Source organism: Artibeus jamaicensis, unplaced genomic scaffold, assembly GCF_021234435.1.
Source record: "Artibeus jamaicensis isolate MK-2021 breed Jamaican fruit bat unplaced genomic scaffold, CSHL_Jam_final scaffold_916, whole genome shotgun sequence".
NCBI classification, from domain to species: Eukaryota; Metazoa; Chordata; class Mammalia; order Chiroptera; family Phyllostomidae; genus Artibeus; species Artibeus jamaicensis.
Window position 1 is genome coordinate 27,531,377 of NW_026522059.1, and position 27,555 is coordinate 27,558,931.

Consider the following 27,555-nt stretch of genomic DNA (forward strand, 5'->3'; position numbering starts at 1 on the left):
AAGCACTTTATGGCTTCTCTTTGGTATATCTCATTAGCCAGCATCACTGTTGTTATGCTTTGGGGCCATTACCAAGTGCACTAAGGGGGACTTGAACACAAGTGTTGTGGCACCATGACAGTCGATCTGAAAGCCAAGTGGCTGCTGAGGGACTAATGGATGGATAGCATACGCAACATGGATACACTTGACAAAGGGGTGATTGTGTTCCAGATCAGGCAGAGCAGGACAATGTGAGACATTGTCATGCTACTCACAAGAGCAAACAATTTAAAAGTTATAAATTGTTCATTTCTAGAGTTTTCCATCTAATATTTTTAGACCGCAGCTGACCGTGAATAACTGAAACTGAGAAAAGAGAAACCATAAATGAGGGGGAACTACTGTATTAGCTGTTAGGCTGATTCTTTTTCTTTTGAAGATATGCTTTTTCTCTAGCTGTTTCAGTATTACCTTTGTATTTTGTTTTTAATAATTTTAATATGTTTAGGTGTAGGTTTACTTTTTTGTGTCCAACTCAGGGTTATTAAACCTGCTTTGACAAATATATGATCTCACTCATACGTGGAATCTAATAAGCAAAATAAACTGACAAACAAAATAAAGCCAGAGGCATGGACACATGGAACAGACTCATAGATCTCAGAGGGGAGGGGGTATGGGGACTGGAAGAGATGAGCCAAAGTACGCATATGCATATATGCAAAGTCCGTTGACATAGACAGTAATGTGGTGAAGGCTGGGGTAGGGCAGGGTGGATCAGAAGCTTGGTGGAGGGGGAAGGAGGGAAAATGGGAGACATCTGTAACAGTGCCAACTTAATAAAAAATCTGTGGCTTTTTGATGTTTTTCATTAGTTTTGGAAAATGATCACCTGTTATCTCTTGTAATGTTACTCTTTATTTCCTCTTACTCTGGGATTCCAATTAAATGTATGTAAGACCTTCTTAATTTGTTCTCTCATTCCCTGTCTTGTATTCCATCCTATTCTGGGCATTTTCTTTTGACTTATTTTCTAGTTCACTGTTTCTCCATTCAACTGTGTCTAATCTGTTATTAGTCACAATTAATGTTTGTACCTTCAGTTATTGTATTTTCTATAATTTATCTTTGGCTCTTTTTAGGTCTGTTATGGTATGCTTCCTGGTTTCCAGTTCTTTGCCAAAATTCTCAGTCTTTTGTTTAATTCCCTAGATCACAGTTATTCAAAGTCTGTGTCTGATAGTTTCAATATCTAAAGTTCCTGTGAGTCTCTATGGTTCTATTTTAAGATAAATTTTGTTCTTGTTGTCTTGTCCACTCTTATGTATTATATTGGTTAATTTTAAGCTATGTCTTCCATTCGAAATGTTTGTAGAATTTATCTGAGATTTTGGTTGACATATTTTTCTGTAATGAATTGTTTCTTCTTTTACCTAAGCACTGGTAGTCTAGGATAATCTTAATCAAATTACAGAAATTTTTATGTGCAAACAAAAAGACTAAGTCAGACTGCAGCATGTGCGAGGACGGTTTGCTTCCACTGCATCCTCACTGCTGGGCTTCAGCCTTTGGGTTTGCCAACCGTGGAACACGATGCTCAGTTTTCGGGATGCTCTTCATTACGAGCAAAACTTTGGGGAAAAGAAACCTCAACTGCTGAAATGACATCTCTGATTTTTTTCATTTTTATCTTATTGTGGTAAAATAAACAAAATAAGAAATTTACTGTCTTAACCCTTTTTACTTATTTTTTACATTATATATTTTATTGTATTTTTTCCATTTCCTTTTATCCCTCTTATGCCCCCCTCACCTCCACAATCACCGCACTGTTGTCCATGTCCATGAGTCCTTTTACCTTTTTGCTCAGTCTCCCCAGAACCTTCATCCTGCTCTGTGTCTGTGAGTCTGTCTCTCTTTTGCTTGTTAGTTCGAGTTTTAACCCTTTTTAAATAACTGTACAGGTCAGTGGTACTAAATACACTAATAATATTGTACAGCCATCACCACCATCCATCTCCAGAACTGTTTTCATCTTGGAAAACTGAAGCTCTGCGCCTACTAACCAATAACAACCCACCCCCTCCTCTCCCAGCCGTGACAGCCGCCATTTTACTTTGTCTCTATGATTTTGGCTACTCTCAGGACCTTGCATAAAGGGAATTATTTGTCTTTTTGTGGCTGTCTTATTTTATTTAGTCTAGTGTACTCAGGGTTCATCTATGTTGTACCATATTTCAGAACGTCATTCCTTTTTAGGGCTAAATAATCATTTATTGTATGTATACAGGGGTGGGCAAAGTAGGTTTATACTTGTGAGTATGTGAAACACAGAGTTTATTCTTGTATTATTTTCTTACCTGCATGTGTCTTTTCCATACAAAACTGTAAACCTTCATTTGACCACCCCTGTATATTTAATATACATAGAGTGAGTACAAGTATATCACATACTGCTTAAGCATTCATCCATCAGTGGATACTCGGGTTGCTTTCACATTTTGGCTACTGCGAATAATGCTGCTATGAACATGTATGTACCAATCTCGTCAAGACCCTACTTCCAATTCTTTTGTGTATATATCCAGAAGTGGAATTGCTGGATCAAATGGTGATTCCATTTTTAATTTTTGAGGACCTGCTATACTGTTTCCACAGTGGCTTTACCATTTAATATTGCTACCAGCAGTGCACAAAAGTTCCAGTTCCTCCATATCCTTCCTAACAGTTGTCATTTCCTGATTTTTAAAATATACTAGTCATCCTGATTATGTGAGGTAGTATCTCACTGCAGTTTTGATTTGCATCTCTTTAATGATTAGTTATGTTGAGCCTCTTTTCACGTGCTTATTGGTCATTTGTGTATGTTCTCGGAGAAATGTCTATTCAAGTCTTGCTTGCTGTTGAATTAGAATGTTTGTTTCCTTGTTTTTGAGTTGTAGGTGTTCTCTGTGGGTTCTCTTCCATTACATAGGCCACATTTTTACTCTTAGTGTCTCTTGGTGCACAAAATTTAAAAACTTTTATGAAGTCCAATTTGTCTATTTCTTTTTGTCTGTGTGTTTGATATCATATCTAAGAAACCATTGCCAAATTCAGTGTCATGAAGTGTTTGTCCCATTTTCCTCCTAGAGTTTGATAGCATGGGCTCTTAAATGTACGTATTTAATCCATTTTGAGTTAATTTTCGTATCTGGTGTTGGATAAGGGCCCAACTTTATTCTTTTGTATTTGGATATTCATATTTCCCAGGATCATTTGTTGAAAAGACTGTCATTTCCCCATTGAATGGTCTTGAAATCCTTGTCAAAAATCATTTAACCTTACAGGCAAGTGTTTATTTCTGGGCTCCCTAAGTTATTCCATTGTCTACTTATCTGTCTTTATGTAAACACCACAATGTTTTGATTACTGTAGTACTGAAGTAAGTTTTGAAATAAATAGCGTTAGCCTTCCAGCTTTGTCTTATGATTTTTTTAAATCTTTTTTTTTTTAGATTTTATTTATTTATCTTTAGAAGGGAAGGAAAGGAGAGAGGGAGAGAAATGTCAATGTATGGTTGCCTCTCATGTGTTCCCTTGCTGGTTACTGGCCTGTAACCCAGGCATGTGCCCTGACTGGGAATCAAACCACGATCCTTTCATTCACAGGCCTGCACTCAATCCACTGAGCTACACCAGCCAGGGCTTGTTTTATGATTCTAGGATTGTTTTGGCTGTTTGAGGCCCATTGAAATTCATATATGAATTTTAGGATAGGTTTTTCTATTTCTGCAAAAATGTCACTGGGATTTTGATTGGAGTTGTATTGATTCTGTAGATTGCCTTTCACAGTGTTGACATCTTAACAAAATTAAGTTGTTTGATGCATGAACGTGAGATGTATTTTCATTTGGTTATGTCTTCTCTCGTTTATTTTAGCAGTATTTTACAGTTTATATTGTATAAGTTTTTCGCCTCCTTGATTAAGTTTATTTCTAGGTATCTTATTCCTTTTGGTACAACTGTAAATGAAATTTGTCTTGCTCTTTCTGATAGTTTATTATTGGTGTATATAAATGCAACTGGTTTTTGTATATTAAGTGTGTATCCTGCAACTTTACTGAACTTGATGATTAGTTCTAAAAGATTTCTGATGGGATCACTGGGGTTTTCTATATATAATATTATGTCATCTGCAAATAATGACAATTTTGCCACTTCCTTTTTGATTTGGTTGCCTTTTATTTTTACTTTTTGTCTTGCTTAATTGTTCTCACTAAGACATCCAGTACTAGTATTGAATAAGAATGATGAGAGTGGACATCCTTGTTTTGGTCCTGATCTTAAAGGAAAAGCTTTCATCTTTTCACTGATGGGTATGATATTAGCTGTGGACTTGTCACTTATGGCTTCTATTATGATAAAGTACATTCCTTTTAAACCCACTTTGTTGAGAGTTTTACTCATGGATGGGAGTTAAATTTCGTCAAGTGCTTTTTCTGTACCTATTGAGATGATCATATGACTTTATCTTTTATTATGTGATGCCATGTTTACCAAAGGTGTTCACAATGTTTGTTGACCAGTTAGTTCTCATCCCTATAACTTAGGTCACAGCACAGGAGAGACAGCAGCGAAGTTATTTGTTTAACATCTTTTACTGACATTTCTGAATGTCTGAAGCCCAAGCTGGACAGAAAATATATTTATACAGAAGAACCTTTGGTAAGTATTGTAAGGACTGATTAATCTGATTCCTTATTTCACTCATCACTGTGCCTTGATTTTGAAGAATTATTGTTGATTTACCTACTATTTTTTCTTTACTAAACAACACATTTTGATTTTTCCTTGCAAAAGGACTTTTACACAAAAAATTTCTCCTGTGTTCCCTTCTGTAGAACCATGTTGCTGTATATTCCATTGATTACTGTTTTGAAAAACAGCTGTGTTCTGGTTTTAGCATGAAGACACGTTGCAAACAAAATAACACACTGTAGGGTTTTTATTATGCTTGTAATGCTTGATAAAAATAATATGTGATGTTATGTTTTAGAAGCTTAGAATTTTTATGAAGCATTTTATGAGATATTTTCATAGTGTGGCTACCTTGAGAATGTGGGTTTCGCATACCAATTCTACATAACAATTTCACAGTCTCCAAGGATTATGCTTTAGGTAGTAACCTTGGTAGTCCTGGTACAGTCTGAACACTTAGATATAATTTCGTGTAACTATTTTATTCTAAGCAAACCGTTCCCCTTTTCTTCTAGTTAGGATTTTTTTGCTATGAAAGTAATGATATTTTAGTTTTGGAATGTCAGTGGTTAGACATCATGAAAACATTACATTCCTGCCTCAGAATTTGTTTAGCAGGGCCATAGAGGGGCAGAGAGATACTGCAACAAAAAGAGAGCAAGAAATGTATTTAAACCCTAAATTGTTTGTGCCACAGTTATCTTAAGATTAGGAAGTCTGAGTGCCACACAACGAATAGCGAAGAGTTAACAGGAATGTAGAAATTTGCACTCTAGAGTAACTCTGTGCTCGGAGAGATAGCCAGCTTTCTGTGTTTCGAGAATGGTACTTGGGTTGCCAGCATCACTGGCAGAGAAGCCCACAAATAGCAAAGTTTTATGAGAACTTGTACTGTTATTTACACTCTGAAGGCGATGACCTGTATGGGGTGAGATGTCCAAAGAGGGACACCCCCCCGGCCCCACACAAGACTCTTAACGAGCAGCATTGAGAGGCCTTGAGATAGTTCTTTTTATAACTCTCTTGTAGCTATTTTAGCAGCACCTCAAGGCTAAAATAACAGTAAACATGTAGGAAGGAGACCACCCACAGTGATTTGGAAGACGCTCCTAAAGTGGTATCACTGCGTCTGAAACAGGAAAATAGTTGAAGTCGGGAAGTCCTTTTGACACTATGTCTGAGATCAGATTGGTTTAAAATAGAACCGACTCTGCTGCTGTCCTTGGCTCCAGAAATGAACCTTATGTGACCATCAGCTGCAGACACGCTGCATCGATTACATACATGGTACAAAAATAAAATGGTCGGGGTGGGGGCGATGACGGCTGGGCAGAACTGAGAAAACCCTGTTGTACAGCGCCATAAAAAAATTACAGTGTTTGGGGCAGATAATATTCTTCTGTTTTGTTATCTAGGTTAAAACCACGGCAGATGGTGCCTTGGGAGGATTCGACATGGAAAATTTGTTGCAATCTTTGTATGTAGAAAATAGATCTGGATTCTTCTTTACTAAATTCTGTGAGCATTCAGGGAACAAGGTAGAAAATTTAACTTCATTTTAAAATAAGAGAGGTTCAAATAATTCAATGCTCAAATAATTGTATTTGATGTTAAAATTTCGATCTCTGGTAACAAATTTCATACTAAACATTAAGTAACATTTTAAATACCTCAGTAATAATTTTATTTGTTTCACTATCCTCCTAAAACTGAAATGTAAAATATAGATAGACAAAAATTAACTTGCACTGTTAATAATAGTTTATTTTCACGTAACTGTTCAATGTGATAAATATTATATTCAGAGTGGATTTCTATCAATCCTTTAATTTGATTTTAATAATTATAACAATTACACATTACAATTGGTAGTGGCAAAATTACTTTTGTTTTTTAATACACAAAGTCTTCACTTTGCCTCAAATGAAAAGTATTTCATTGGTTCAAATGAAGAGTAATGTTTGTTTCTGTTATGATGTACATTTGCCCGTATATACCAAAATACCTCTCGATTTTGGGTTCCTGCCAGGGAAATGGGATTACTCTTCAACTGTTAAGTAGAACACTTACTATTTTAACGATCAATTAGGTGAGAAGCACACATGCATAAATATAATGTCCTAGTGACATTACCAGTACTTATTGTGTATGTTGCCAATTTGTGATAGAAGATAAAACCATCTTAAACTAAACCTGATTTATGATAACCCCAAGGAGTTAAACGGTTATTTTTCTTTGAACTTAGAGCTTTGTAGAGTTTTCATAATTGTGTGGTAATAATCCAGGTACGTTTTCCATCTTTCCATCTGCAGTTGTGGCAGAACTGTGTGTACTTCTGGTTTGACCTCCAGGCTTATCATCAACTTTTCTACCAACAAACGCTTCACCCTGTGAAAGTGTGCAAGCAAGCCCAGGTAAGTCGGAAGCGGTGTCGTCCGCTGGGAGCCTCTCAGCGCACAGAGGTGAAGCGGTGTCGAGCCCCGCACCAGAGAAATCTGGCAGGGCGGCGGAAAGGCAGCAGGTTTTGCCCTGGGGTCAGTTTATTTCAATGCAGCATATTGTTTACTTTATTTAAATGCCAGCAGCGCATTTTTTTCTAATCTGATTTGCTTGTTCTCAGGTTTATCTATTTTATTTGGTTTGCTTTATTTTCTCTTTGCTACCAATAACTTGCTCCAATAAAGAAAATACCTTTTTTAAAAAAAAACAAAACTTATGGCTTTTTGGTTTGGTCATGAGTGACTTACAAGAGAACCCAGAAAGAAGACTTGTGCTGAATCACTGAAGTGTCTGGTGGCAGAGGCATTGGCCAAAGCTGTTCTCTGAGCTTCCTGGAGAAACCAGCTGCTGGCCGCCTGCGCACTGTGGACCTGTCTAACGGGCGGGAAGGAGCGTGGACTGGCCCGTGTGGTGCGGGGCCCGTGAGGCTGTCCAGGCTTCTGTGCTGTGCACCATGTGAGACAGACGCTCAGGGGAGGCGTGGGGTGGGGGGAACTATCTCAAAACTTCTCCAAAGCAAAATAGAGCAGGAAGACAGACGGGCGTGAGATATTTTTGGATGAGGAAAAGGGAATAGAATTATGACTCGAGCTGACTTATCTTTTATTCTTAGGCTCTTCTGATCTTTTATGGAGGGAGGTTGCCAAGCCTAGAAAACTGCTAGTCACGTCTGTATCTGTATCTGTATCTATTATCTGTGAAATACTTAAGTTAAAATCTGAAATAACCCCATTCCAGAGGAGCTCTCTTGGAACAACGCTGAGGAGATTAGCTTTGTCACATTATTTATCACCCTGCTATAATCTTATTTAGGACATCCAGGAGAGCTGCTGGGTGTGTGTTGTCACTTCCACCACCCCGGCCTGGTGTTAATAGCTCTGCGTTGTAAACCAGCGGGCAGACTTTGTACTCCTCACTGTGGGAAGAAGGGCTTTGGCTCAACAGAGCCTAGATCTGGCTCCATGAAATAATCAAATTAAATCTCTGATTTGCCAGGACCATTTTCTGAGACCACACAGTAAGCTCTTTTGCTTGTTAATTCTTTACCTATAATTTTCTATTTATCCTTCTCTCCTTGACCTATTGGCACTGTCTGCTAACATACCATCTGTTATTTTTATTATGTTTTCACTGCTACAAAGCTCACTCCTCCAAAATCTTCAGTGGCTCAATTAAGTGGGTTTTTGGTTGTTGTAATCAGCATATTTCCATGCACTTGTCAAAGAGGAAATTGAGTTGAAGCTTGGTAGACTTATTCATTCTTAGTAATGATATTATTCAATGAGCTATGAATAATTGTGAAACAGAAAAAGTCAAGTTTTAGTCATTCTGAAATGGATTGTCCTGTTTTGGGATTACTGAGGCCCATAAACATTTTCTTCTTTCCTAGGTTATCTTTTGGGGAATCAGAACAGGTGGGTGGCGTTAGCAAGGGAGCAGTTTACATTTAGTGAACGGTGGGGGCGGGTGGAAATAAAAGGAAAACATCATGTGATATTTTCTTGTTTGCTTTCTCACTTGGTTACTTTATTTTTGGTTAGCGGAACAGTGATTTAAATTGGCTTAGGTTTTAATTATTCAAGATTTCTTTTTCTCCACATATAAGAATTGCCTAATGCCACAATCCTGCAGATTTTTTTCAGTGTGAAATACCATTCGTTTCTTTATAATAAAAATGTATGGTTTTCTTCAATGGTCCATTTAGAATATAGATCTTTGGATTGCTAATGCCAATGGCAGAATATAATCAGCTGGCCCTGTGTTAAAGTTGCTATGAACTTGATTTTATATTGTTTTTATACATCTGATAAGTTGTGTGGTAGGAGACCCAGAGTTCATTCCAAAGGCTTACATGCTTTTACGTATGCTAGTAGGCAGATTGCATACCTTGAATTTTTATTACCTCAAGAAGTATTACAGAAATATCTCCAGGCAATCTCGATTGAGGGGGGTGGGTCAGTGACAGTGATTTAGCACGACTCGCTGTGGTCTAGGAGTTTGCACTACAGTCTTAGGCACACCCTGAAGAATTTCCTGCATGGCTTCAGTAGAATTAGTGTAGGTAGAAACCAATTGAAATGATTTTGGCAAGAAGAGAATCACTACCACAAAACAGAGGTACAGCCTTTGCCTCTAGCAACAACTTGCCAGGGGACCACCCATCGCTGCTCAGATTTGGTGCCCCGATCGCGTCCCAGGCGGCCCGACTGCTTTCTGACGTTACACACCTGCTACAGTGGTTCAGAGCTGCAGTAGGATGAGGCACTTCCATCTCCGTAGAAACCTTCCAGACAAACTGTGTCCACATAAAAACTATGCGTTTAGAATCGAGCACTCTCCACAGCATATGTTTTGGGATTTTGAAAAATTAGAGAAAATGAATGATTCATACATATTAAACATCTTTACACATATGTATACATACAAATACAAATGTGTACAAAGTTTGTTATTTAATGGGAAGGAGGAAGACAGGAAAAACCAGTAAAAATTTAGAGCCTGGCTCCCTTTCTCTTTCTCTTTTCCTCTTTTAACAAACAAAACAAAAGCTCCCTGACCAGTGTGGCTCAGCTGTTTGGGCGTCATCCTGCAAACTGAAAGTTTGCTGGTTCGATTCCTGGGCAGGGCACACGCCTGGGTTTCAGGTTCGGTCCCCAGTCACGGCACGTAGGGAAGGCAGCCAATCGATGTTTCTCTCCCACTGATGTTTCTCTCCCTCTCTTCCCCTTTCTAAAATCAAAATTAAAAATAAAATAAAATAAAATAGAGCCTAGGAGAAACATAATGTGGAGAATGTAGGAATTAATGGGTCAGGGGACAGGTGAGAGTGAAGTGGATATGAGAAATAAGAGGACTGCTGGGTGAAGTCGCACAGCTCTTTACCACAAGGCTCTATTAATATCAAGATATTCTTGCAGCAGCGTGAGGTTCTTGCCTTATTGACTTGAACATTAGATTAACGTGCTATTTCCATGTATCACCCAAATCAGAGGCTACATGACACAGAAGGAAAAAAATCACAGAACTTGCCATTGAAACACATTGTCACATCATGTTAGTTACTAGCTGGGTAAACTTGGTCATGTCAGCCACCTTCATGAGCCTTAGTTTATTGTTTTCTAAGGTGTGGGTAGTAATAATGTTTTACAATTTATTTCCTTCTATTTCTGTTTTCACCCTTACAATTTGCATACTGAAATCAACAAAGTGTACAATTAATCCTTATATTGACGGTCTCTCAAACAAGTGAAGGTTCTTAGAACACTTTAATTCTACCACACCTTGCACATTTTACATATTATTTTTGTATGGCATTAAATTTTTTCTTTTACCCATCATGTAGTCATCATTTTTTGTAATGTATAGATGTATTCACACACAAATTTCTTGTTTACCATTGCTTTTTCATCACATCCCTTTTTGAGGGGGTTTAATTTACAAAGAACATCTTTTAGTGGATTTTTTACTAGGATTTACTGGTGGTAAAATCTCTCAGGTTTTGTTTGTCTGAAAATATCTACTCTATGCTCTCATTGATCATATAGCTGAAAATGGAATTCTATATTCCAAATAAGTTTTTTATTTACTGACACATAACAAGAGGTTATTTAAAAAAATCATCAGCTTGTTTTCAAATACCTATTAGAAGGAGGGAACTATTTTTTTTCTCAATTTTGAGCCTAAAACTTTTATTTTTTATATTATTGTTGATTTGAGAAACTGAGAAAGAAACATTAATTTGTTGTTCCACTTATTTTTTATGCATTCATTGGTTGATTCTTGTATGTGCCCTCACTGAGGATCGAACCTCAGTACCTTGGCATGTCAGGATGACACGCTAACCAATTGACCTACCCAGCCAGGGCCCAAAGCTTTTATCTTTCCATCTAATCCTGCCTGGTGAAACAATGCAAAACAATTCTCTCTCTTTTGAGTGACAACTCTTCAAACCAAAAATTATACTATCCTGTGTTATTCACATCAACAACCGCAAACTCAATCTCAGATCTTTTCAGTATATTTAATCATAACTAGATGAAATCGTGACATCTGGATGTGCCACTCCTGATATCTCCACCCAGTGATTTGACATCTTGGGAATACTCCAAGCCTGATGCTCTCAAGAGACTTACTGCTTCTCTTTACTCACAGATGCAGCCTTACAAAGAAATCACTTGCAGATAAGTCAGTTTAAGTGTCTGCCTCCATCTACACAGGGTCTATAATGCTGTCACTAGTTTACATTTGTGTTTGAAAAATTTCATAAGAGAGAAAGGAAATACCAAAGCTAAGTCAGTACATGTGATCAGGCCTATCCTGTGCACTGTTGTTATTAGGAAGCCGTAAGTTGCGATGTAATAGCAATGCAGAACTCATTCGTGCGTTCATTCAGCAATCATTGACTGCCATCCTTCTCATACTCTCTTGCCTCAGATCACTTCAGTTTCCCATTTAGTGAACTTGGACACAGGGTGGACCCAGATGGAGTTCATACCAGTTAGTGCAGTGTAGCCCTCCCAGCGGGATCCACAAGTGTGTCCGTGGATTTGGCCCCTTTGTTCCTGCTCCTGTTCTTATCACTGTAGGGTGAGGAAATCAATGTAAACTGAATAGCAGTTAGACCGGCGATTGCAAGCACATTTTCCCTACCTGAAGAATTTTCTGGTAGCTCCACAAACATTTATCAAACATGTAGTATATAGGAGGCTCTGATTCCTGCTGGGAGCACTTTGGTGAACAGAGCACATATGGGGCTGCCACCCAAGTGCTATTAAGTTTCAAAAATGTGCTCTTTAGCCCTGGTTGGTGTGGCTCAGTGAACTGAGTGCTGGCCTGAGAACCAAAGGGTAGCCAGTTCAATGGTTCGATTCCCAACCAGGGCACATACCTGGGTTGTGGGCCAGGTCCCCAGTAAGGAGGCGTGTGAGAGGCAACCACACATTGGTGTTTCTTTCCCTCTCTTTCGCCCTCCCTTTCTTTCTCTCAAAAAAATAAATAAATAAAATCTAAAAAAATAATGTACTCTTTTTGTGCCTATTTTTCCAGGGAAACCTAGAAATATTGAGAAAGACGAAGCCGTTTAGTTCTTTCCCCATAAAATTTGCATTGTGCTGACAATGTTTTCCGATGAAGTCTGAGTTAATTTTAGTGACCAAAACCTTGGATGGTACCACACATTTCTTTGAAAAAACTTTTGGCATAAGATTATGGCAGCGTAGAAGATTTTTCTGATACTCAGCTTAGTGTTTTCTTGGCTTGCTGTCACCCATTACCTTAATTGTTCAGCTCCTCTCTTTACTTGGCATTTATAGGACTTAAATACTTCAGGGTGGTCTGACATTTTCACTGCAGTGCTATGAGCTAAGTGCTCCTTCTCGAGGCTGGTGGTGTATTTTCAGGTGCTCTGACAGAGGTCATTATTCCTTTTTACAGCGGCAGCATTAAGAAACTAGCTGAGTTTTCTAAAAGATAAATGGGCCTGGGTGAGGGGTGAGGTTAGGGTGGTGGTGATTAAATATGGAAAGTCACATACCTCTTTGTAGCTTTATGGTAAATGTCAGTGTCTTTATAATTGGGTTGTTTTTTGAGTGCTGGACAATTATTATTCAGGCTTTGTTAAGTTATTTGTTTTTGTTACCAGAGAGATGGTGTCACAAGTAGCAGTCAGGCTTGGAATCCCCAGCACTATGAATCACTGAGGACAGCATCAACAGAGTTCTCGTCTTGCAATCCCATTTTGCTGTGCTCGCTAGTGAAGTGGATTCAGGAAGAACACGCGTAGCAGCCAGCTTTCTGGCTTGTAATTATTCATTCATCCTCCCTTTTCCCGGTGTTTATACCAGCTACCCACAATCAGCCTTAAGATTTCGAATACTGTAGGAATATAGACCAAACTCCTCTTGCTTCCAGAAAAGCCAAGTGCTGAACTTCTCTACACCATAATTATTATTATACCTGACATTCATTTCATGTTCACTATCTGTTAGGTTCTATGGTAACCACTTGACATAAATATTTTTTTTTAATGCTTAACAATCCTAAGAGGTAGTTGTTGGTATTATTCCTGTATTATAGTTTAAGAAACTGAGACTTAGAGAAGTTGAATACTCTCCCAAGGCCATCCATTTAGCAATTAGTGAGCTTGGAGTCAGAACCAAGTATTCTGACTCCAGCTTCTATATGCCTACTATCTAAGTCATTGCTTTCTTCTTAATTGTCTCCAGAAAAAGGAGTATCTGTTTATCACCTTGTTTAATCTTTCATTTAATATCTTAACATATCTTTAGGAAAATTAAATATCAAGTTTCACCCTTAAGATATTCTCCCACTGGACTATGAGTTCCATGAAGATAGTCTGCTTGGTTTACGTTCTATGTTTGTATTCTTAGCAACATCTTGTAAGACTACTTATAGATAATATTAGGTTATTTATATATGACTGCTAGCCAGGTGTTTTTATTTAAACAATTTAAAAATAAAATAGTTTAGTGAACCCTCATATACCATCACCCAACATTCAGTCTTTCCATACACACTGTGTTTATAGTCCAAGTTTGTCCTTCATACAGAGCTCTAAACAAATTTCACTGCAGCAACAGTGAAATCTCCCAGTCCGTTCCCACCTCAACCAAGGATCTTATGCCATGAAATCAATGTATAATAATTCAGAGCAGATCTAAGCAGTTGTCAGGAGACAGAACAGCTTCACAGGCCCAAAAGGATTGTAATGAAGTTACCAGTACCTCCACTGAAACAATGTTCTAGTCAAGAGGGGCACTGGTCAGCAGTGGCGTTCTAGAAGGGGAAGTGTCTCAGGAAGCAGACCTTGTCAGTGCACGTGAAGTACCATCCTGACCAAGCCGCCTACTCACAGCGACCGTGAATGGTCTTCCCTTTTTCTGACTGTAAGCAGCCTGCTCCATTTAAGCTTGCCTTCCAAGGCGGTGTGCTGTTGAACATAAACATCTGACCTGATGGTTGCTTTTCTCGTAAAGTGGTCCCTCAATGCCCTGGTTTCCTGTATCAGTCCCTTGTGCTTTGTTAGAATGGATTAGCTTCTCTTTTCAACATTTTTAAGCCAAAAATGTTAATATAGTCATGATTTTCTGACTGAACTATCCATTGTTCACTAATTTTCAAGAATTTATTTTTATTAAAGGTTAAATAAATCCACAAATTTAAATACATATTTTGCTTTAACGAGTTAAAGTTCTTTTTTTTAAATGAATAAAACTATCAAAACAAAATGTGTATTTGTTCCTTAGGGTGAGTTAAACTGCTTAGTAATAAATCTTTTTTTGTGAAGTTGTTTATTTTATTGCATCAAATACTAATCAATTTTGCTTCAAATATTTTAAGCAATGGCACAAGTTAGTCTTAAGCTCGGTCAACTTTGTCCCTGCATTTGTGGTTTGGTTTTGGCTTTGCTTAACACATTCTGTTTTCCCTTCTGATTCTTCCTCCTGTCCAAAGTGATGCAAGTTTCTTTTATTCTTTTATCCCGTTGGCATCTTCCTCTGCTCCCTTTGCACTGAGCCCTCCTTGGGAGAGTCCGAGCGGATGCCAGAGACTCTCCATTTGATTGTCGTCACGTTCTCGTCCCTGTGCCACTCTGTCTAGTGTTGCCTCTGCAGTGGTTTGAGCCTCGGGGTCGAGGGTGCAGTCTCTAGATCCCGTCCTTCACATTCCTGACTGAGAAGTGCCAGGGTCCCTCGTACGCAAGTCCCCTTGTGGAAAGCTCCATCTGTAATTTATTCCCTCTCAGCACAGCTCCTCAGTAATGTTTTTGAGCTCCTGCGAGGATATGAGAGGTCATTAAAAATCATCAGTTTTTCCTCCTCTTCCAGAAAAAAAATATTGGATTACTTGAACTCGCTTGTTATTTCCTTTTTCTGCCTCACATGAACTCAGATAATGGTGTTCTATGCCTGCTAGAGCTGTGAATGGTTCTGAAAGTAGGCTCCACTTTTTGCCGAAGTAATATTTTATGATTTCTGAAAGTGTTTCGTATCAGGGCATTTATATTCCTTTTATAAACTCCTTTAGGGACCCTTAGCTTTTTGGTGCAGTTTCTTCTCTTTGTTTTCTGTAAATTCCAAGGGTAGAATCCCGTTGAAAGGACCCGACATTACCCGCTATTTGCCCTAAAGGGCAGCAGTATGCTATTTTGCTGCTGTTGCCACAGTGAGGTGGGCATCTGCTCTTTTGTGTTGACGGTTATCTGCGAAGTGCTTTTGGTCCTTCAGGGCCCAGACACTGCCTGCAGACCCAGCAGAATTGGCACCAATCTCGTTTCTCACGATGCTTCCCATGCTGTGTCTTCGTAGCTGTTCCTTGTACTTGCCCATGAGGACAAGTTAACAAGTTTTTCCCCACTAGACTCTTCCCTCTTCTGATCCACTAATCCAGCTGAAGTCAAGTTTAACTTTTGAAGCTTAGCTTTTCTCTTTTCTGAATAAAGACTATCCAAAATGTAAACAATTTTAAAAAAAAGCTTGTTTGCCCTCTCCTTATAGTTCAGGTTTATTCCTAACTATATTAAGGAACTTTACTGTATCCATATTTTTAAGGAAATGAATGTCACTTAAACAGCATTTAAGTGTACTGTGTTAAAACTGGCATATTCTGGTATGAATTGGCCCTTATTCTGACTCTAAGCAGCCCGCCCCACTTAAGCTTACCTTCCAAGGCGGTGTGCTGCTGAACATAAACATCCGACCGGCCCTCCCGCAGTCCCCAGTCTGTCGTCCGTGATGAATTGGCTCCTGCGGGCTGTGCACGTGGGGTCCAGCAGACCCTTGCCTGTGATGGGGAAGGAAAGGTAATGCCACTCTGATCCTCTGCATTTTAAGTTTCTTCAGTGTTCTAGCTGGAGACAACTGACCCTCCGTCCTCCCACCCTTGGGAGACTGCTCACAGACCCTGGCTTGCACCCGCCAAAGCGGGCACATCACCTCTGCTCCAGAACCTCCAGGTCCTGCAGTTTGTTTCCTATGAACTGTGAGAAGAAGCTTATGGAAAAGGCTTTGTCTATTTCAGTAGCCAAAGGTTTCTTGCTTCTTTTGTCTTTTGAGTGTATGGAACAGTGTCCTGGGTTTTATGGGATGTGTCTTTTTCCAAGTGGGCCAGCTAGATCTTTGTTGACACCACCTTGTCAGTCCATTGAGCAGAACCCTAATGTCCCCCCCCCAATAAGTAAAAAAATAGCAACAGTGGACAACTTTATACTCCCTATATTCTTGGTGGGCATCTTGGCAGTTCCTAGGAGAATGTGAAAGATACATATTTTTGTGCGGCCTTACTAGTTACATGATTTGAATTCTTTCTTTTACCACTGCAGTGAATTCTAAGAAAAACGGACTTGGTAGTGACACCAAATGTAGAAGTGTGAATATTTTCTCCTCATCTCTGGAATACCTTAATAAGTTATATTGTAAACACGCTTTTTAAATGTCCCCAGTTTTAATTGACATGGTGATGTACTCTGTTCAATGTCTCATATACTTGTATTCGGATCTCACGGCATATAGATTTGGACACATCTTGTCTCTCCTGTGCTGAGGGGCTCATTTGAAGTCCTACAGTTCGGAGCTGAAGTTTCACATTTCTCCCTCTTACTTCCAGTTCTGGCCTGGTGGTGACAGCAGAACATCATGCAATCAGTGTTACCAGGCAGTCATAGAAAGATACATCCACATGATTTTTAAAATAACTACATCAAAACGAAGTATGTGAAACTGTTCCATTAGCATAACTAACAGCTGAAATGTAACATAACAAATCAACACATGTGCTACAACATTTGGTATTATTCTTGACTTTGCCTTTTAAGTCTACACAGAAATTGTTCTTGTTTTCATTGGAACACAGATGAGTGTCAAGCTGCAGCTCATCAGATGGCCCCTACTTATGGAGAAGATGCTTTTCCCAGAGAGGGTGCTCACCTTTGGCCCAGCAAGGACACTGCCTGGTGCCTCTACAGCGTGATCACTGGGGTCGAACCCCGTAACTGTCCCCATTTAATCTTTGGTACAAAGAGAAATCCAAATAGGACAGACAGCTGTGAAAAATATTTTATTAGTGGTGTTTGTTTTTGACATTGTTAAAAACAATACATTCAATAAACCCACAGTTCCCGTGTTTCAGGTAGGTCTCTCTAGGTTTTATGATTCAGTAAGAAAACATTGACACGCTCCAGGGTCTATGACGATGAATCAAAGGTGGGAAAACTAAGCCTGGAATGAATTATACATTTGAGAGGAGACGAGGACTCACTTCCATCAAAGAATATGCTCATTAACATACACTTTCAAAATGACTTGGAAAACTAGTAAGTGGAAATGCTGAGTCTTGCGTGACACATATCTTAGACTCGGAAAGAATATAAAGTGCGGGGGGAGATGTCTTGTTTTAATCTGAGCCGCCTCCCGGTTGGTGCAACACCGTGTTGTGTGCAGGACACTGGCTCTGCTTAATGAAACATCTGAAGAGCGAGCGCCCTTCCAGTGGCTGGATGGGATGCGGCCGATTCATGGGCCACTCCACAAAACCGATTAGATCTTCAAAATAAAAATAAAAACAACGTAAAGCACCTTCAAAGCACCTTGAAGAGGCAAACATTAAAACATTTTTGCATCTTTCTTTTCTTTTTATTTGGGCAGAGGTGCTTCATTTCTCCATTCTAGTTTCCGATTCAATTCTTCTTCCCATGTCCACGGTATCCATCCTACATCTTTTTCTCTGGATGGTCTTGTTAACCATCATATGGTTTTGAGAGCTTAGGTAAACAAAAAATACAGCTCCCAGAATTTTATGACTGTAAGAGATTTATTTTTTATTTTATTTTATTTTATTTTTATGGAGAGACATTGCTTTCTTTCCATCCCGATCTGATACAGTCGCCAAGAAAGTGAGTCACAGGCGCAGGTGGAGAGCGGGCTGGGCGAGCTGCCCAGGGTGCATTTCCTGATTACATAACCTCTGAGTGTCTCCAGGAGAGATGGGGTTTCGGGCCGTGCTGGGTGCAGTGCCAGGCAGGCTGATCGCAGACAGGCATTGCTTGTATCCCTTCTCAGAAACTTCCCTGCCGGGTTGTTAAAGCATCCTAGGTTAATGTTGAAATTGGAATCGTGTCGACCACAGCTGTGCGTGAGTGAATCTCTGCTTTCATGTGAATCAGAGTTGCTGACCGGGATATGAAGGGAGCATTTTCTTTTCCAACATTGGCTACATTGTTATGTGCTCAGTGGCTAGAAAGGAAGAACTGGGTGGCCAATAAAAAAAGCAAATGACCCCGGATGCTAAAATATTGCTTCTAACCCTTAGTTAGATGATTTTATTTAGTTATCGTGTAGCATAATCTTTATAGTTCATCTAAGTCAGTTTATATCAGGTTAAAAATAATTTTCATCTTTTAAAAAAGTTTCTGTTGTTCAAGTACAGTTGTCTCCCGATTCCCGCCACCATTCTCCCCCACCCCACCCACCCCCACCTCCCGGCCTCTATCCTTACCCCCCTTTGGCTTCATCTGTGGGTCCTTTATACATGTTCCTTGCTGACCTTTCCCCCCGTAATTTTTATCAGTTTTGTAAAACATGTACAAGTATTGTTTAGCTTTTTCATTGTGTTCATATATATGATTACATCTCTTGTGTTTGTTATATGCGAGTTGCCGCTCATTCACTAATAGATGGTCCCTGGATTATTAGAAACACATATGAGAAGACGTTCGCAGATTTTAATGGCACAATCCATTACTGTGTGGCCTAGTAAAGGACTGACAGTCAAATCCAATGTTCTGCCCCGACCCCCTTAAACACCCTCGGGAGGGGAGGAAGAGTGACGGCGACCATGCATAACGTGGGTGTGGCTGCCACGAGGAGGGTGACCTTTGCAGCCCCTTTCTGGTGCTGCCTGCTCTGTGATCCCATCATGAAGCTGGTGAAGAGTCAGGGAGGCGAAGGTGTATTGTATGTCCTTCTTAAGGGCTGTGGTGGTCATCACAGCAGGCTCGATACGTGAACAAAGAGAAATTACTTGGGTGATAACGAACAACCTTGTAATAAACTGGCCATGAGGAGGAGACACACAGAGTAGGGAGGGCACAGGAAGACCTACATTGATGTGCAATCAGAAAGGGGGAGTAAAATATTTTAAAATTTGTATTAAGATTTTCATTCAGTCCATGCATTCTTAACAAGGAAGTCTGTGAAGCTTCAATACAAGTTCTAAAGAAATATTTCTGGTTTGGGATGTTGGCTTTTTAACATCTATTCAGTTCATAGGATTGCAATTAGACAAATGTATTGAAGTATGTATCTTAGCAAGGAATATCCTCTGCTTTTCTTTCTTTTATTTTCACCTCTAAATACACATCCAGCTTTTCAGGGAATCTTGTTTTAGAGAAACTTCATAATTTTATCTAACTCATAGCAGTTAAATATAGGGAGAACATGTAATTTATAATCGAAACCAGAACTCTTTTGAGAGTGACAAGGGAACTATTAATAGTTATGCCAGAACAGTAGTCTTAAACTGGACTGGGGACATATGGCTACCCTAATTATAGCTCCTCGAGACTATGGGCACACAGCTAAATGGTATGCTTGGACCACTGTGGCTTCATGGGCAAAGAGTGTGCGGTCAGGAAGGAGGGTTGTAGACAGTAGGCTTGTCAGAGACGGAGTTTTATGATGTTCCTCTTCGGCGGGGAACTGCTGCTGCTATTTCCTCCTTGTGTGTTTATACTTGTTCTTGTCAATTTTTCCTTGTTTCTTTGTAGAGATTAAATCCATAGGATTTGCATCAGAGGAAGGAGAAGGAAATAGGGAAGTCAAAGAATGTACTATGAATGGTATGTTGTTAATGAAAACTGGGAACACAGGAAGAAGGAAAAGGCTTGGAAAACTAGGGAAATAACGATTGTTATATTACTGAGTTGCTGAGTTGGAGGGTCCACTGGCTGTCTGTGAGGTGCAACAGGGAGGCAGCTAGGTTTGGAGTTCAGGAAAGGAATCGGGTCTAAAGCTATGTACATACATTTGGATTTCTTCCACACATAGTTGACTGTTAAGTCTCTGAGAATGGATGAAGTCTTTCATTCATTCTAAATTTGGCATTATGCTAGGTGCTAGGGGATCATTAGTAAACTAATTACAGTAATAAACAAAGTAGATCCAATCTGTTTCCATAGAGCTGTGGTGCAGTGGTACCCCCCCCCCCCGCCCCGGGACCACATGAGAATGATACCTAAGCCAGATTTCAGGAGTCAAGAAAGACTGAGTCCTTTAGGATGAATAGAGGCTTAATAAAAAGTGGAAGGGAGGTTAAGGGTGGAGTAGACAGAGTGCATAGTGTGAAAGTCCTGAAAGAGACCGCCTGGCATGTGTGAGAAACTGGAAGAATGTGAACTGAGGAAAAATATGGCTGAACAGAGAACTTTAATGAATACCTTAAGGGGGAAATAAGGAGAAAAGAATCAGCAAAGGAGCCTAAGAATGGAAATGGGCAGAGAATTAAGAGAAAGTGTGGAAGGCAGAGGAGAGAAAGCAAAGAAGAAGGGGGTGACCAGCAGTGTTACAGCTGTGCGAGGAATCAAATAGGAGGGAGATTAAGGACAGGAGCTTTTGAATTGGTGATTGTGTGGTTTTTAGTGATCTTCGAGATCAGTGTCATTGGCATGAAAACCAGATTGCAGTAGATTGAGGAGTATACGGATTTGTAGAGAAGGGAAAGCAAGAAGTGGGGGTGATAGTTGGTAGACCAAATAGTCAGGAAAAACATTTTAGGATGGAAGAGACACTTTGCTTGAACGTCTTTATAACACAAGGAAGGGGATAAAATCAATGGACAGGTAGATTAAGGAAGTGGGAACTAAGGAAATGATTGATCCTGCAAGGTTCTGGAGGGCTGGAGGCAGGAGCACATGTGACTGATTTAGCCTCGGCAAGGAGTCTGCCTTTTGAACAACAGGGAAAGAAAAATATTTAGAAGAAAGCTTCAGAGAGGGAAGTTGAGGCCATTTACACCAGTGGCTCTTCCCAGTTAAGTGGGAAACAGAGTCTACTGAAAGCGAAGAAATGTATGGATACATTTGTGGGCTTTAAGGAGGATGGCAAAGTTTAGAAATGGAGTTGAATAGAAACAAAACCTTACCAAGCTTTGCCATCACAGCTGAGGTGTGTTTTAAAGTCTGTCTACAATGAACCAGTTATAGTATTGATAGGGAGCTTGAGGATAGAGTTGGAAAACATGAATAAATGATTAGGTTGGCCCAGAATTGGACCTTGACAAGGCAGAAGATCAAGGTGGGAGAAATGAGGGATATCTGCAAGAGTCAGCTGAAATGATGGACAGTCTTCAGTCACTGGTATGTAAGAAAGTAAGACAAAGTGGTGCCTGATATATTTAGAGGACAGGTAGAAGCCACAGATTGTGCAGAAGGTAGAAAAAGCTTGGTGACTTGTATAAAAGGATGAACAGTAAGGGTCAGAGAGAGGAAGTTGGGCTCCTAATTCAGTAAGTGGTCAAGTCAATGAAGCTCATTCTGAAGAAAGTCACACCGCAAAGTTCAGAAGGTAAAAGCCTAAGCGAACTGGATACAATGATATAAGGAGATCTGGCTTTAACATGGCATCATGAAATACCCACGGTGGCACAGTGGTCGACTGTGTACATAGCACCTGGAGCCTTTTTCACGGGACTGTGGTAGCAGTAGATTTTAAAGGTGAGGCATGCAAGAGGGCAGCACTGGGAGTGGAAGGGGAGGGAATAGACGTGGGTGCCCAGCAGCAGCTGACCTACCACTGCTCTTCTGGTCACCATTCCAACTTCCTTTGTACAGCCCACTGTTCACTGCTATCATGTCTCTAAGAGGAATCATCTGATTTCTGCAGAAAGAGTACTATGTGGGGCACATCAAGCCTTTTAAAACTACAGCTTTGATTGCAGCTGACCCAGTGGCAAAGCAATGGCCAATATTTGTCATTAGAGGCTATTCCTGCCCTAATATAGCCAACTACTGACTCTTAACCTAAGAGATTTAGGGAGTCAAGTTTTCTCTCCTTTAAGGTAAATTTGAAATTATTGAGATGAATTCTGGAGACATTGCTTAATGTTGTTAATTTGATCTTTGCAGTCTTCAGTTTCTTAATTTACCTTAGTATGGTATTATTTTAATTACTTACTTCACTTTCAAAACTTTCAACTTAGAAAATGTTTAAGAATAGATTTGGGTCTGACACAATCCTAGCTTGTTAGACTAGTTAGATTGACAAGTCATTTCTTTAACTCCCAAGTTAGAAAAATTGTGCGTGTGTGTGTAACAAATTTCATTTTAAATATTCTGTAATCATTTGGTAGACTATGTATGATTCACTTTGGACTATTCACCCCAGCAGAATATGTACCTGTGTTTTAGGGTCCAAGTTTCTAGGCTGCAGGTTGCCAAATTAAATAGAACATCTTGAATGGCTCTTGAATACATCCTTCTCTCGTACTTCACAACACTTAGGAAGAAAGAAGTGCTCTCTGCTGCTATTCAAGACATCTTTTCGTAACTTCAGAAATTTGCTGTTTGCTACATCTTTTAATTTCCCCTCTCTTAAACTTCATTAATGTTATCTAAAGATCTTCTAAGTTCTGTTTTACTTTCTTAGAAATTTTCATTCCACAACCCATGAAATTTCTCCCTACATTTTGTATTTTATCATCTTGATGCTTTTTCAGTAACCGGGCTAATAGCCTTTATAACATATATGTTATCATGTTCCTTTTATTGTTTGATTGATTTTAGAGAAAAGAGACAGAGAAATCATCGATTTGCTGTGTTCCTCCACTTATTTATGCTTTCACTGGTAGTTCTAGAATGTGCCCTGACCCACAGATACATTGGTGTGTCTGGACAATGCTCTAACCAGCTGAGAGCTACCTAGCCAGGGCCTAGTGTTTCTTAACTTGCCCAATTCCAATTATGTCGTTTTTTGTTTTTGTTTTTTTTTTTTTTAATCTCCATTTATCCTGTTAGCTATGGGATGGCCACTAGCGGAATCCATCAGAAACTGGAACCACTTCAGCTTTGAATTTTGAGCTTTGATATTCCTCTTTCAGATCATAATTTCACTTTAGGCCACTAATCTCCTGTTTAGTAAATACTTATCGAGTGCCTGTATATAGTGATGTATATAGTACTCCCATAAGGGAGAACTATAAAAAGAGTTGATTCTACTTTTTCTAAGTTACCATAAATGTTCTCTTCCTTTATCCTCACCTTGAGTTTTAGATGCTCCGCCTGCATGTGACCGTGTCACTGCCCTGATTCTGACGTCATTTGCTTTCCTATCTGGCAAGTTTCACTTTAACCTGTACCTTCAATTCTGACTTCTCTTTCTTAGGCTCTTTTACTATTTCCTCTGACTTTATTCATTATTATTATATTTTACAGTCAATATTAATATTTATCAATATTTATCTATATATTTGTGCTTTCTTCTGTTCTATATTCCATCTTCTTTTGTTTAGGGCTTTGCTTTAATTAATTAATTAATTTACTGCAGGTCTGCTGGTGGTGAATTCTCTGTTTTTGTTGTTGTGGATTTCTGACATCTTCATTTAATTTTCATTTTGGAAGGGCATTTCTTTAGTATGTTTTATTAATTATGCTGTTATAGTTGTCCCATAGTTTTTCTCCCCTGCATTCCCCACTGTCCTGTACCCTCCTTCTCTCCAGTATTACCCCCCACCCCTGCCTTAATTCACATCCATGGGTCATACATTTAAGTTCTTTTGGCTTCTCCATTTCCTGTACCATTCTTAACCTCCTTCTGTCTATTTTGTACCTACGAATCATGCTTCTTACTCCCTGTACCTTTCCCCCCATCCTCCCACACCCTCCCCACTGATAACCCTCATGTGATCTCCATTTCTATGATTCTGTTCCTGTTCTAGTTGTTTGCTAAGTTTGTTTTTATCTTTGTTTTTTAGGCTCAGTTATTGATAGTTGTGAGTGTGCTGTCATTTTACTGTTCATACTTTTGATCTTTTTTCTTAGGTAAGTCCTTTTAACATTTCATATAATAAGGACTTGGTGATGATGACCTCCTTTAATTTGACCTTATCCAGGAAGTACTTTATCTGCCTTTCCATTCTAAATGATAGCTTTGCTGGAGATAGTAATCTTGGGTGTAGGTCCTTGTCTTTCATGAATTTGAATACTTTTTGTTAGCTATATAATTACAGGTTAGCAGTTATTTTCTCATGGCACTTTAAAAATGTAAGTCTAGAGTCTATACCTGGTCTACCCCTGTTCTTAGGGTATTTTGAGAGCCTGTGGTATTTATAGGGGCTTCCCCACTGGCAGGTCCTGAACTATAATAATCCTTATCCCCTCAGCAGTGAGAAATTTCCAAAACCTGCACTTACAGGTAATTATAAGAACTTTGGCTGTTACTAAGTGTGAGATGGAAGGGCACTGGAGAGTTTGAGCAGAGGGGTGATGCGCACAGTGGTGTCTGTGTTCGCTGCAGTAAGGCTGTAAGACAGGAAAGAGGAGCCTGGCAAGACCAGTTAAGAGGCTACTGCAAAAAAGCAGGTAAGAGATGAAGTTGGCATATAATGTATTTGACTATTGAAACGACTTTCAAACAGCCTCAAATCTTGATCTACTCAAACTGTTTTGTCCTGCTGATGTCATAGTGATTTTTTCTTTTCTTTTTTTAAGTCCTCATCTGAGAATGTGTTTCAGAGAGGGAGGGAAGCAAGGAGCGAGTGAAAGAGGAAGAGAGAAAGAGAGGGAGAGTGAGAGAGAGATTCTGGGGTGGAGAGAGAGGAGCAACATCAATGTGAGAAACACTGATGGGCCACCTCCCACAGGCACCCCAATGAGAGCTTGAACATACAGCCTACGTATGTGCTTTGACCAGGAATTGAACCCACAACGCTTTGGTGTAAGGGACAACACTTCGACCAACTGAGCAACCTAGCCAGGGCCATAGGGATTTATTTCTAAAATTCATATCCAGTGATATCACTCCTTAGAGATTTCACATTATATATCTTTAGGTAGAAATTCAAATTCCTTAGCAAAGAATAAAAGATCATATCCATGCTCTGGTACCTGCCTCCCTTTGTAGCATCCTCTTTTATTCAAACTCTTGCCTTTAGCCAGTGTCACCTACTTGAAGCCTCAAATCTCTCCACAGGTTATAAACCCCCGACAGGTCCCCATGCCTTGGCCTGTTTTCCCCCTTCTTCAGCCATCTTTCTCAACAACTCCCATCTCTTGTCCAATTGACTCCAACTCATCTATCAAGACTCAGCTTTAGGATTAAGACTAAGAGAAGCTTATCTTCTCTTGGAAGGGTTTCTGAAACTTTTCCTTCCCCATTTCAAGACATAAATGAGTCTTTTCTGTGGATTCAGTACAATTTGATAAACATTTATGGCATCTATTCTCTGCCAGGAACAGTTTTAGGAGTTGGAGAATCACAGATGAATAAGCTGAAGTATTTGCCCTCAAAGCCTTTTGTTCCAGAAGAGAAGGCACATAAGTACATAATTGCATTATAGTATGATGGATACAACAGTTGAAAAGTATAATCTTGGGAGGAGGGTGTGAATGAAGGATTCAAATCCAAGTTGATTTTAAAGAATAAATGTGATTGTATCAGGTAGACAAGGTGCTTGGAATAGGGTGACTATCCAAGACTGAAGGAACAATGTGCGATGGTATGGAACGGCAAAAGAGTGAGTTTAGCAAATTAAGAAAAATTGATATTTGAATTAAAATTTAGAAGGTGATAGCTGGGAGGTGAGCTTGAAAAACTTGGCCAGGCAATCACTGAAGATCTTATTTGCAATGCATGACTGCAGTGTGGCACATTTCCTTCTGTGTTGTGACTGCTGGTTTTCATCTCTATGTCTCCACCAAAGGGCTCCTTCAGGGCAGGCAGTATGTCTTACTCATTAGTCTTAGCATATATAGCATCTCCCCGAGTGTCTAGGATGTAGTGGGTACTCCTGAAAGCTTGTGCTATTAATAGGGACCCTTTAAAACTTTTTAAAGATTATTTTACATAAGACTGTTATTTGGTATTTGATACTTGTCTGTCTGTCTGTCTATCTATCTATCACCTGGGTTGAGTCTGGACATTATCAGGTCCAGAGTCTAAGTATAAAAATAAAATTGAAGTAAAATACAACTAGGGATTCTTTGTAAAACTACAGGGCCTGACATATCCAGTGTGTAGCTTTTAAAAGATAAAATGTTATTAAAGTGCTTCTAAGATTTAAACAGCTATTGTTGAGAAACAAGATAAACAGACATTTGTACAGCTTTGCCTATGAAGCTGGATGCTCTGTGTAAGTCTTTCCATTCACTTTTATTTCTTTCTTGTCTCTCTTCCACAGCAACTGACACCAGGTGGAGACATTTTTACAGCAGAAAGTCTTAAGGACTCTGCACCTCAGTTGGGTAGGACAGGCAGTCTTCTGAGTCTCCAGACTAGAAGACAAATAGCCAGCTTTTCAGCCCTACTGTGTTCTTGCCTCTTGCGTTCAAGAGCATTTTGAATCACTGGGGAAAGTAGCACAATACAGTTAGAACTGCCATGAACATAAGGAAAAAAGGAAACATATAACTTCAAACCAACCATAATAATCCGTAGCAGTAATCTGAAAAAAAAAAAAAATCACAGTATCTAAAATCACCTACTGCTGTGCAAGGTCCACTGGCTAGTTGACTAATTACAGATGAAGAAATAGGAAAAGAAAATTCTTTTGAATAAGCACATTGCTTTGTCTTAAGTAGTTTTACACATCTTTTAAAAAATCACTTGAGCTTGTTTGCCTTTTCTTACCTTTTAAAAAATACCTTCGCCAAGGAATCTGCTAACCATTATGGTTTCTCCCAACATCCCCTTCCTTTCCTCCCTTCTTCCTCAGTACCTTTTTGCCACATATGTTGCTCCTTCGGCCACTCTTGACATTGGACTCCAACAGGAAAAGAAAAGAGAGATTTATATGAAGATACAGCCACCATTTGAAGACCTTTTTGACACAGCAGAAGAATATATTCTTCTCCTCCTACTCGAGCCCTGGACAATGATGGTGAAATCAGACCAAGTTGCTTACAGACAGGTATTGTGGCACTGAGGAACTGTGAGTGAACCATTGAACCTACTTCTGTAAAACTGATGGAAAGCAATATCATTACCACATAAGAAAACAAAAAGCTGAAAAAGGTCTCCCATGGGCCTTTTCCTAAAATTCAGTTTTGCCTCCCGACCAAAGACTTAAATCGGTGTCATTTTCAGTTCTTTGTACAAATATGTTAGCAGAG

At 39.4% G+C, this 27,555-nt stretch overlaps 1 protein-coding gene across 1 annotated transcript in view; it reads left to right on the forward strand.

Annotated features, from left to right (window-relative positions):
* The window catches only part of RGS22 (regulator of G protein signaling 22), a 117,973-nt gene that overhangs the window by 50,071 nt on the left and 40,347 nt on the right, over window positions 1-27,555 (forward strand). The window contains exons 12-15 of the mRNA XM_037131119.2: window positions 4,574-4,688; window positions 6,137-6,259; window positions 7,034-7,135; window positions 27,159-27,353. Coding sequence (XP_036987014.2) covers window positions 4,574-4,688; window positions 6,137-6,259; window positions 7,034-7,135; window positions 27,159-27,353 — 535 coding nt within the window. The remainder of the gene's footprint in view (window positions 1-4,573; window positions 4,689-6,136; window positions 6,260-7,033; window positions 7,136-27,158; window positions 27,354-27,555) is intronic.